This window comes from Octopus bimaculoides, chromosome 25 (assembly GCF_046866305.1).
Source record: "Octopus bimaculoides isolate indiv1 chromosome 25, ASM4686630v1, whole genome shotgun sequence".
Lineage (NCBI taxonomy): Eukaryota > Metazoa > Mollusca > Cephalopoda > Octopoda > Octopodidae > Octopus > Octopus bimaculoides.
This window is the reverse complement of record NC_142952.1, coordinates 11,039,512-11,052,011: the sequence shown is the minus strand read 5'-3', so window position 1 is coordinate 11,052,011 and position 12,500 is coordinate 11,039,512. Positions and strand designations below refer to the sequence as shown.

At 39.6% G+C, this 12,500-nt stretch overlaps 1 protein-coding gene across 2 annotated transcripts in view; it reads right to left on the bottom strand.

Annotated features, from left to right (window-relative positions):
* Window positions 1-12,500, bottom strand: part of LOC106875564 (uncharacterized) — a 61,661-nt gene that overhangs the window by 8,304 nt on the left and 40,857 nt on the right. The window contains exons 2-3 of one of the 2 annotated variants that reach the window (XM_089342287.1): window positions 11,034-11,117; window positions 8,872-8,898 (exon numbers count right to left, since the gene is read on the bottom strand). In XM_089342287.1, the coding sequence (XP_089198413.1) occupies window positions 8,872-8,898; window positions 11,034-11,117 (111 nt within the window). The remainder of the gene's footprint in view (window positions 1-8,871; window positions 8,899-11,033; window positions 11,118-12,500) is intronic. The other variant, XM_014923768.3, reaches the window with a different exon arrangement.

Here is a 12,500-nt window from a genome sequence, read left to right as displayed (position 1 = left end):
ATTTGTGTGTCTTTCTTTACTAATGATCATTAGTAAGGAAAGACATGTATATATATATGTGTGTGTGTGTGTGTGTGAGAATAGCATACCGTCTGTACGCTATAGCAACCATCGAGTTTCTAAATCCTAGCACCAAATCACTCAACATATCCGCCAGTATTATATACTTTTATATTTTGCAATCCACGTAAATTCTTCGATGCTTCATAAGATGGCGAACCAGATGCTCTATAAGAGTACTTCACGTTCACCAAAAGTACATTCGGCATTATATGCAAATTCTGCGATACGATGCGGAGAATATACACACCAGTGCTCCGCAACCGGTGTGTATGTGCTTGTAGGTGCGTGTGTGCCAGGATGTACTGATGTACATAGTTGAGTGGTTAAGAAGCTTGCCCAGTAACCATGTGGTTGCGGGTTCAATCCCACTGCGTTGCACTTTGAGCAAGTGTTTTCAGCAATAGTCCTGCACCTAGCAATGCCTTATGAAGGAATTTGGTAGACGGAAACTGTGTGGAAGTCCATCATGTAAATATGTATATATATGTGTGTGTGTGTGTGCGTGTGAGAAAGAGACAGACAGACAGACAGACAGACAGACAGACAGACAGAGCGAGCGAGCGACAGAGTGAGAGAGTATGATGTTATCACTAAAAATATTTCGTTCCGCATGAATGACTCAACATGCCCACAGATATTGATCAAGACAAGTGGATTAATAAATATATTTCATATGAAAAATGGCGACTCGAAATTGCTTTTTAAATCAATGGAAATTTAATTGAAAATTCCCCGTCACCATGGAAACCAAGGCACCATTTTTCTCTTTCAAATCTTCCGAAGAGAAAAATTAGCTTCTTTTCTAATTACTGAAATTACATGATTTATTGCTGGCTTTTCTACATCTTCAAGATTCTGATGATATTTTTTTGGCTTGGTTGCTTTCTGATTTTTCCCTTTTCGTATTATTAATATTTCAATAATGACAACAACAACAACAGTAACAATAACAACAATTATAATAATCCTTTCGACTATACGCACAAGGCCTGAAATTCTTTGGGGGGCATAGTCGATTACATTGACTCAACTGGTACTTATTTTATCGACCCAGAAAGGATGAAAGGCAAAGTCGACCCCGGCAGAATTTAAACTGAGAACGTACAAACGGACGAAATGCCCCGCTAAGTTCTTCGCCTGGCGTGCTTACCATCCTGTCTGCTCGCCATCTTAATAATAATGACAATAATAATGATTTCAAATTTTGGCACAAGGCCAGCAAGTTCAGAAAGGGGCTATGTCGATTACACTGACCCCATCATTATTATTATTATTATTATTATTATTATTATTATTATTATTATTATTATTATTCAGTAGTTTTATTTTTATAACGTGCGTTCACTTCACTACCGAGCGCAGCTCTGTGTGCCTTGGGTATGTACTGTGGTTTGCTGTGATGCTCTCGTGGTTCCTGTATTGAAAGTGTTTTGCGTAGGATACATACACACACATACATATGTATATACATATATGTATACACAAACATACACACATGCATACATACATTATATACGTATATTGGCGCAGGAGTGGCTATTTGGTAAGAAGCTTGCTTTCCAATCACATGGTTCCGGGATCAGTCCCACTGTGTGGCACCTCTTCTACTATAGTCTCAGGCCAACCAAAGCCTTGTGGAGTGGATTTGATAGACAGAAACTGAAAGGCGGCGAGCTGGCAGAAACGTTAGCACGCCGGACGAAATGCATAGCGGTATTTCGTCTGCCGTTACGTTCTCAGTTCAAATTTCGCCGAGGTCGACTTTGCTTTTAATCCTTTCGGGGTCAATAAATTAAGTACCAGTTACGCACTGGGGTCTATGTAATCGACTTAATCCCTTTGTCTGTCCTTGTTTGTCCTCTCTATGTTTAGCCCCTTGTGGGCAATAACGAAATAAGAAACTGAAAGAAGCCCGTCGTATGTGTGTGTGCGTGTGTGTGTGTGTGTGCATGTGTATGTGTGTGTGTGTGTGTGTGTGTGTGTGTATGCACGCGCTTATGTGTCTGTGTTTCTCCCCCACCACCATCGCTTGACAACTGATGTTAGTGTGTTTACGTCCCCGTAACTTAGTGACTCGGCAAAAGAAGCGCAGAGAATAAGTACCAGGCTTACAGAGAATAAGTCCTGGAGTCGATTTGTTCGACTAAAAGCTGTGCTCCAGCATGGCCGCAGTCAAATGACTGAAACAAGTAAAAGAAAGTAAAAAAAAAAAGAATAGTCTTCTCACCGACAATGAACCGACTGTTCCAAATATTTTGCCCGAGGCAGGCAACGTCAGGGGAAAGTGTTTCATTGATTACATCAACCCCCAGCACTTGTCTTCTATTTGTCTTTTAGCGATTCCGAAAGGAAGACTGGCAACGCTGACTTCGAAAAGATTTATATTCAGAACGTAAAGAGTCGGAAGAAATTCCGCAAAGCATTTTGTTCTACGCGTTACTGACGGTTTGACCATATAACAAACAACAGTTAAAGTAAAAGTATTTCATCAAATGTAATTGCTAACGACGTTTATTTTTATGTCAGCCATGTTGTGACAACGACAGTCTGCCGTCGTAGAAATGCGCGTGACGACGCTGCAGTGTTATTCCTGACAGCAAAACTATTTGTGTCATTTGAAGTAGGTTTAGACACTTTGAAAGGGGATGAAACGAAAGCTTCAATTAAAAATTTATTGGATGTTATATGTAATAGGAGGTCGTTGAAAGTAAATATAGTGGCCAAAGATCCTCTTGTTAACTTGTCTGCTGTGTCTGTTTACACTGACGCCATCTTTGAATCATAATGCTGCTATGATAAACGCTGGTAGTTTGAGTGGAGTGGTCGATCTACTTTTTCTTATTTTCTGATGTCACTCGTCTATTTCTATATATACTTCTATATTCTCTACTTGTCTATATCTGTGTGAGTGTGCTGAAGAGGGATAGCAATGAGAAAGATAGATAGATAGATAGAGAGAGGGGGAAAGAGAGCGAGGCAGACAGGCAAAAAGGGGAGAAAGACAAGAAGAGAGAACAAGGAAGAAGATAAAGAACGATCAAAGAAAGAAAATCGAAATAGAAGGGAGAAAGACGAGGAGGAGAGAGAGAGAGAGAGAGAGAGAGAGAGAGAGAGAGAGATACTAAAAGTGTAAATAAGGAAAGAGAGAAAAGGCATAGAGAATGGGAGAAAAAAGGAGAAGAGAAAGAAGAGAAACTGTGGGGTGGAGTAAGGGAAGAAAGTGAGTATAGAGAAACTGAGAGGTAAGTTTTACTTCGTTAAAACTCAGAGTAATATAAACGTCATTACTCTCACTTTCTCGGCTGTGGCCTTTCTAAATCCAACATTTAGGCGGTGAGCTAAGCAGAATCGTTAGTATGCCGGACAAATTGTTTAACGGCATTTCGTCCGTCTTTACTTTCTGAGTTGAAAATTCCGCCGAGGTTGACTTTGCCTTTCATCCTTTCAGAGTCGATAAAATAATTACCAGTTGAGCGCTGGGGGTCGATGTAATTAACTATCTCCCTTCCACCGAATTACAAGCCTTGTGTCTATAGTAGAATTATTATTGTATTTTGAATCGGGTGGTGATGTGGCTTAACATGTAGACTGCCGAAACGAAATGCATATTGGGTGATGGGGTGATATAAAAAGCAGGCTGCCGAAACGAATTGCATTAAGTTACATCCATGAAATGTTGAAGCTGACTTAACTGTAACTCAGTGGGGAAAGATCTACAGATCAAAGTCCCCAAAGAGGAGCTGCTTATGAAAATCCCAGAGAAATACTACAAGTTAGACGTTGCGGAGAAGACATTTAGGTTAAACCTCGCTAAAAACATCTCCAGATCAAACATCGTTCGAGATTTACAAAGCAAACCTCACCGAGAAGACATAGCGAGTGATCCTTTAAATTTTAACATGACCTGATAGAATTAGCAACCGAATGTACTTGAAATCGCATATTGCTGTCTTAAGTAATAAATTTATTTTTTATTTATGCGTCCTTTTTCAAGCCTAGCCAGGCTCATGGGCCCGGTTTCCCGGTTTCTGTGGCGTATGTGTCTCCCCACCTGGATGGGACGCCAGTCCATCGCAGCGTTACTCAAGAAACAGGAAGAAAGAGTGAAAGAAAGTTGTGGCAAAAGGGTACAACAGGGGTCACCACCACCCTCTGCCGGAGCCTCGTGGAGCTTTAAGTGTTTTCGCTCAATAAACACACACAACGCCAGGTCTGGGAATCAAAACCGCGATCCTCCGACCGCGAGTCCGTTGCCCCTAACCACTGGGCCATTGCGCCTCCACTCTTAAGTAATAAAGAACACATTAAATAATATATTCCTTCGTACACACTTTAAAAACAGGATGATCTTACCTGGAAAGATTTTGATCGTAGAAATGTTCAATCATGTTTGACCCGGGGGTTTAAACAACCACAATAACAATATTATTGCTGAGAAGACCCACAAATCAAACCTTGCCAGGACTTCGATCTCGTTCTCCCGTACGAGAAAGAAAATGAAACTAATAGAGCAGAGTACAGTTCACCATTTATTGATATGTCCTAAAAGTATATCTAATTACGCTCAAAACTGCCAGAGTACGTTTAATATATTAATGTGTCCCAAGGCAGCGAGTTGACAGAATCGTTAGCTCGCCAGGAAAAATGCTTCGCGGTATTACGTCCGTCTTTATATTCTGAGTGCAAATTCCGCAGAGATAGACTTTATCTTTTATCCTTTCGGGGTCGATAAAATAATCACCAGTTGAACACCGAGATCGATGTAATCTCTCCCGAAAATGCTAGCCTTGTGGCAAAATTTGAAATCAGTATATTAATATGATCCAAAGCAGCGACTTGGCAGAATCGTTAGCGCGCCAGGAATGCTCAACGGCATTCCTTCTGTCTTTACGTTCTCAGCGCAAATTCCACTAAAGTTGACTTTACCTATCATCCTTTCGGGATCCATAAAATAAGTTCCACTTGAGCATTGGTCTCGATGTAATCGGCTTACTCCCGCGTCCGAAATTGCTGGCCTTGTGCCAAAATTGAAACCATTATGTTCCTTATTGTATCTAACAGCACTCCTAGCTTCTTACACGACTACAATACATTGGTGAAACAAGGCTGTTAATGCTATTAATAGTAGCAGTAGTAATAATAATAATAATAATAATCCTTTCTACTATAGGCACGAAGCCTGAAATTTTGAGGGAGGGGGCAAGTTGATTACATCGAACTCAGTGCGTAACTGGTACTTTATTTCATCGATCCCAAAAGGATGAAAGGCAAAGTTGACCTCGGCGAAATTGAACTCAGCACGTAAAGACGGATGAAATGCCGCTAAGCATTTTAACCGGCGTGTTAACGATTCTTTTTTTTTTTATTGCCCACAAAGGGTTAAACATTAGAGGGGACAAACAAGGACAGACAAAGGGATTAAGTCGATTACATCGACCCCAGTGCGTAACTGGTACTTAATTTATCGACCCCGAAAGGATGAAAGGCAAAGTCGACCTCGGCGGAATTTGAACTCAGAACGTAAAGGCAGACGAAATACCGCTAAGCATTTTAACCGGCATGCTAACGATTCTGCCAGCTCACCGCCTTAATAATAATAATAATAATAATAATAATAATAATAATAATAATAATAATAATAATAATAATAATAATAATAATAATAATAATAATTGTAGTATTATTAAGGAACAACAGCAACAACAACAATAACAATAGTGGAAGCAGCAACAGTAGTAGCAGTAATAGTAGTGGTGGTAGTAGTAGTAGTAGTAGTAGTAGTAGTAATAGTAGTAATAGTAGTAAGAGTGGTAAAAGAATATCAGTTAACGCGATGCGTTGCGAAAAATAGCAGCATGCATCAGCTGATGTCGCTTGCATCAGATGCAAGAACGAGATGCAATAATATGTTACCTGCAACAACGGATGCACCGCTTGAAATAACAATCAGCGAAGAAAACTGAAAGGAAAATCGAAAATAACATCCTTCTCCATCGTAACCAGTAGCAACAGCCGTGGCGGCGGCGGTGGCGGCGGCAGCGGCAGCGGTGGCGGCGGAGGCGGCACCAGCAGCAGTAGCAGCAGCAGCAGCAACAAGTACATAGTTGAGATTTCCCCAAAGTTTTATTTCTTCATATATATATATATATATTTATTGTTTGGTTCCAATTTTTGTATTAGCAAAAGCAATGATTGTCTCTGAACGTCGTCTAATGAGGTGGCCACCATCCCAAGCACGAGAATTTAATGAGGAACTGAACCAAGCTTATTAGATACACGTAACACCACCAAAATGTATTGCGTGCTACTTTTTTCGTTAGGTCAGGCACGCTCCCACACGCACGCTCCCCCCCCCCACACCAACACACACACCCACACTCACATACATACACACACTCTCTTTCTTTCTTTCTCTTTCTTTCTCTCTCTCTCTCTTTCGGCCACATTCTCTGTCTGAATCAAACTTATTAAATACACATAACACCAGGCAAATGTATTGAGTGTTTCTTTCTTCCGTTTGCTCACGCACTCTCTCTCTCTCTCTCTCTCTCTCACACACACACACACACACTTTCTTACTCTTTCTCTCTCTTACTCTCTCTCTACCTCTCTCTCTCTCTCTCTCTCTCTCTCATAGGCGCACATACATATACCATATAGTTACACATTCTTATGAGAAAATATTTTAGGTGACACTACAGAAACTATTCTACGGAAACTGGTAACACGATATACGAGTATGGCGAAAGAATCGGGGAAAAATCGGATGTTACATACTATGGTATATGAACCATCTTCAAGCACTGAAAAATGTCCACTTGAGCTTCTTTCAATTAATAATTAAAATATTTTGATTGTGCAACCCTGGCAGAAGAGAAGTAAAAGTCCTGTCTCGATTCCTAAGAGTCTTGAGGCCGGTTACCCGGTTTGCATGGAGTATAAGCGACCATAGTCACAATATACCCTCTGAATGGGACACCAGTATGTTAATAATTACTGTTATTCTTACTACTCACAGTTACATCCATCTTCTGGCAAGCCAGTCGAAAACGAGGCTTTGGAATAATATTTAAACATGGCTGACTCCTGATCAGCAAGGTTCACGACTAAAACAACTAGTAACGGATACTATACCTTCGTTCTAAGATGAGTACATCCTATTTACGGCCTATCTTTTCCGGTCTTCTGTATTCAACAATCTCACTAGTTCAATAACCAGAATTACTACAACCAGTCTGTCGCAGAGTTACTCGCAGCTGAGTGGAGTGGAGCAACTGGAAATGAGATGTTTTGCTCAAGAACACAACGCATCGTGCGGTACGAGAATCGAAATCATGAATGCGACACTCTAACCACCGAGTTATGTGCCTTCACATCTGGAAAGGAAAAACTATGGAGAAAAAAAAAAAAACGAAAGAAATTGTCTAAGTATATGGACGTGCCATAATTCCAGAATTCTTAATATCTTATTTTTGCAGGCGAGAAATAGGGTAAAAGAATTCCAGCCTGCTTTTGATGGGTACACACCCAATAGTCAACTAGTAATGGATGGGATCGTCATACTGGTCAGTGTACAGCCAATCTTCTGGACACTTACTGAGGGGCTTCACAGGCGTAACCAGCCACCAGAGTATATCGGCGGACGTGATGGCATGGTGGGACACTGATAAATAAATAAAAAGAAGGGTTCACTCCTTTCATCTTTACTGTTCTGAGGACAGTGGGGCCAAGGGAATTTACTTTCAGAAAGTCTCAGATAATTAAATATAAGTAATGTGGTCATTAAAATTGACCAGCGATTCGTTAGGTTCTAGTGTCAAGTTCAAAGAGGTCTTCATGCCGTGGCACTCGTCTTGAATGCAACCGAATGAACTACCCGACCATTCTTCTGAACCCACACCCGACTCTATTCCTTCTGCAGATGTCTTTTAAGGCGACTGATGATGGATTTAACTTCTAAAAGGTTTCGAAGTTAGTCAATTTGCATGCATTGACATCATTGGTCAGTTTGATGGTCAGATGGAGCAGGTTGGAAAAAACTGGGGAACATCAAGTCAGTTGTGTCAACGACCCAAAGCAAAATGCAGTCTGTAAGTGTTCGAGGAGAAAAGAGGCAAAAAGAGATAAAAAGAAGGGAAAAAGACAAACGGATAAAGATTAAGATATAGAAAGTGTTTCTTTGCAATATTTTATTTGTGAATGTATGTTTGTACAAGTGTATGAAAGCATGTGTATGTGTGTTATTTCTTTACTACCCACAAGGGGCTACACACAGAGGGGACAAACAAGGACAGACTAATGGATTAAGTCGATTATATCAACCCCAGTGCGTAACTGGTACTTATTTAATCGACCCCGAAAGGATGAAAGGCAAAGTCGACCTCGGCGGAATTTGAACTCAGAACGTAGCGGTAGACAAAATACCGCTAAGCATTTCGCCCGGCGTGCTAACGTTTCTGCCAGCTCGCCGCCTGTGTGTGTGTATGTGTGTGTGTGAGTGTGTGCGTGCTGGGGGTGCGTGCGAGTGTGTGTGTGTGTGTGTGTGTGTGTGTGTGTGTGTGTGAACATTCGTTACCAAGAGAGGGGGGTAAAGGTCGTGAGGTTATTCCATGAAAGTGCAGTATGTTGCAGCAAATATACCAAGCAAATTGGAAGAAAAGTGCAATTTCGTCAATAAAAAAATTTTGAATAACACAATAATAGGATAAACATAAAAAAAAACAAAATAGTAATATAACAAAATAAATAGTTAGATAAATAAACGAATAAATTCAACAATGAGCAACAGGGTGCGTAATTAAAAATTACCTTCGTGGGAGTGTCCTCGCTTATACCCTTGGAAAATTAAAGCAAAATTTAATTAAAAATAAATTGTATTAAAAAATAATTGAGAGGAAGTAAGGAGGGTTTTCATTTTAATCGTTTTGAAAAATATATTAATAAAAAAAAATTTTAAAAAAGAAGATTAAAAAAAAATATTTAATTTTTTATTTGCTGGATTCGCGGGGGAGTGAGAGTGCCCATCGCTTTCGCGATCCCTCCAGGGTTGGTGAGTTTGCTTATATTATTAAAGTGACTTTTGAATCTTTGGAAGTCAACGGCTGCAGAGAAATGTATGTACGAAAGAAGGACTGACTGGGCACAATGATTAGAGCAGGGTCTGGGCGGTGGTGATGGATAGGATGAGGAGATGAGAGGACAAGAGAGACGAGTTGAATGAGAACATCTAATTGGAGGTAGCCCCCCCCCCCGGCTCTACCGGTTTCGAAGAAAAGTGACTGTTATAGTAAATGACAGAAAAGGCAGAGAGAGAGAGAGAGAGGGGAAGCGGCGCACTGAGGCTGAAGTATGGCTCTAAGTGATTTTATGCCAATTAGTCAAGATGCTCGTTTTAGGATGGGGTTAATGTCCTCCTAATGCATCGTCATCATTATCATCATTACCGTCATCATCATCTGCAGCAGCAGCAGCAGCATTGTCCCAGATGTGAGAGCAATTTTCCATCGTGGGCCTTACCTGAGCTTTGTAGAATATCAATAATAGTTGGAGGAAGATTTTATCTTCTGTCTCTGAAGAGAGGAGCCAGACATTGAGATGGAAATGGTTTTAGCAATGTTAAGGAGAGTAGGAGCCGTTCTGGCACAGCCGTTCTGGCACGGCCGTTCTGGCACGGCCGTTCTGGCACGGCCGTTCTGGCACGGCCGTTCTGGCACGGCCGTTTTGGCACGGCCGTTCTGGCACAGCCGTTTTGGCGTCGCTATTTGGTGTTACTGATTCAACGCTGACTTATTTGACATAGGATTTCGTCTGCCGTTACGTTCTGAGTTCAAATTCCGCCGAGGTCGACTTTGCCTTTCATCCTTTCGGGGTCGATAAATTAAGAACCAGTTGTGTACTGGGGTCGATGTAATCGACTTAATCCCTTTGTCTGTCCTTGTTTGTCCCCTCTATGTTTGGACAAAACCAATGAAGGACAAAACCGAATCCTGGGGTACGTTTGAGATGATAGAATGAGGGACAGATATGCGTATATAAGTATGTATGTATGCATGTATGTATGTTTTTGTGTTTGTACGTACGTATGTATGCATACGTATGTGTATATGTGTGTATGTATATATATGCGTATGTGTATGCTTGTGCATATATATATGTGCTTGTATGCATATTTATATGTATGTATATATGTGTGAGTGCGTGTCTACATACATATGAATATGTGTATGTGTATGTCTCTATGTATACATGTGGGTATGTTATGTATATGTAGGGATGTGTATATATGTGTTTACATTTATGTGTGTATATATATATATGTATGCACATATGAATTCATATATATATATTTGTGTGTGTGTGTGTGTGTGTGTGTGTGTGTGTGTGTGTGTGTGTATGTCTGTCTGTATCTATCTATCTATCTATCTATCTATCTATATATATTATATCATATTATATATATATATATATATATATATATATATATATATATATATGTCATTTTCATTTTCATTTTATCTAGTTTCAGCTCATGAGCTGTGGCCATGCTGGGGCCATGCTGGGGCACCGCCATTTATATATATATTTAAACAATATGTTCAGTAGGTTTTAGCGACATTTTTCTGCGTATATACAAATGTTTGTGCTCACAAAATTTGCGTAAATAATAGACAACAAAATGTCTACAATAGGTATCATCGTATCAGTAGGAAGTAAAAATATATATATATAAATTAATCAAACGCAGGATGAACTCCTTTGTAAATGACTGATTCATCATACAATATCTATCCAATAGTGAAGATACGGAACTGTCTGTAGCAGAATATGAAGTCTCTGAAAATGTATGATATCTGCAGAGTATAAACCACATGAACATATGCGATTGACACGATATGAAATCAGTGAAAAGATGTGATTAATACGCTATCAACGAATGAATAGAGGAGAAAGGAATGATATCACATACTTACATGGAGAATTTTGAAGTTTATGGTACTCTGGTACATGAACAGCTATAACTTTGTCACGTGGATGGTAAATGTTCCGCTTATAAACTAGAAACAGACAGAAAAAGATTGGATAAGATTAACAAAATCGATACAAATTATATTTTATGTTAAAAATATAATAAAGAAACACAAACGAATTACAGGGTTTCGAAAAAGTTCAGAAAACAGAAAAAAGCCCGTTCACAAGAGGAAAAATAGATTTTTTTTTTTCATAATTATTATAAATACAACTTTTTTTTTTAAAGTTCTTAACTAGATAATGTCGCCTTTCATTAACAGATGGTTCATTAGTTTGTCGAACCGGGTTTAAATTTCTCCCGTGAATGGAATTGTTTGGAGAAAGCCCCGTCCTCTCAATTTGATTGCCCGGCCTCTACTAGATCTACAGCATAAAGATAAAGTTTTTAACGTTGACTACATGAGTTTTTAAATGTTAGAGGGGAAATGAAAATCATACGATATACATAGTTATTTTGCAAGGCCATTTGAATGGTATATGAGGGCTGAATGGCCAATTGTACAGGTCTCCAAATACCGAGATAATAGGTTTGTGATGTGTATCCTAACATTGCTGTGTTTGAGGAAAAGGACTTCACTCTTCAATAAACTCAGGACGCCTAAAGACAATAGATCAATTCGACAATCTAAGAAGTGACAAAACTATAATATCGGCTTCAAATTTTGGCAAAAGGCCAGAAATCTGGGGTAGGGGTCTAGTCGATTATATCGACACTAGTGTTCAACTGGTACTTATTTTGTCGACTCCGACAGGATGAAAGGTAAAATCGATTTCGATGGTATTTGAACTTCGAACGTAAAGACGGTCGAAATGCCGTTATGAATTTTTCCTGGCGTGCTAATGATTCTTCCAGCTCACCGACTTCGACAAAACTATAATACTGAGGCTGACCTGAAATTACTTTTGCGAATAAAATTATTTGGAGAGAAGTGGATTGGTTTCCTGGTTTCTACTGAATCCACAGTACGAAAACGAAGTTTTCAATGCTGACTCGATACACAGCGTAAGGACTTTAATATTGGTGCTGCTACCCAATAAATTAAAAAATCCTCCACAAACCGTTGAATGTAAAGTGAAATGGAACAGATTTCAGCTTGGAAACCAGCAAGGAATTCACCTTTTTACTTTACAATGTATGCCAAAGGAAACAGTTATTTGTCGTAGCAGTCGTTGCAGTTGAGTCTCAGATCAGCAGCTTTCCAGTTGACAGCATCATCGCTGTCTGTAACGCTTTCTTTATTAGAGACGACATCCACCATGTTCTTTTTCATGTAAGGCTCCAGTGTTTGTTTTAAGAGAGATTTGCTGCTATATTAATGAAGCCGAGCGTCCATGTAGTTTTAGTGTCTGACTGGTTTTAGATATTGGTTGACTAAATGCTAAAATTTTTATTATTTAGCGAGGCGATG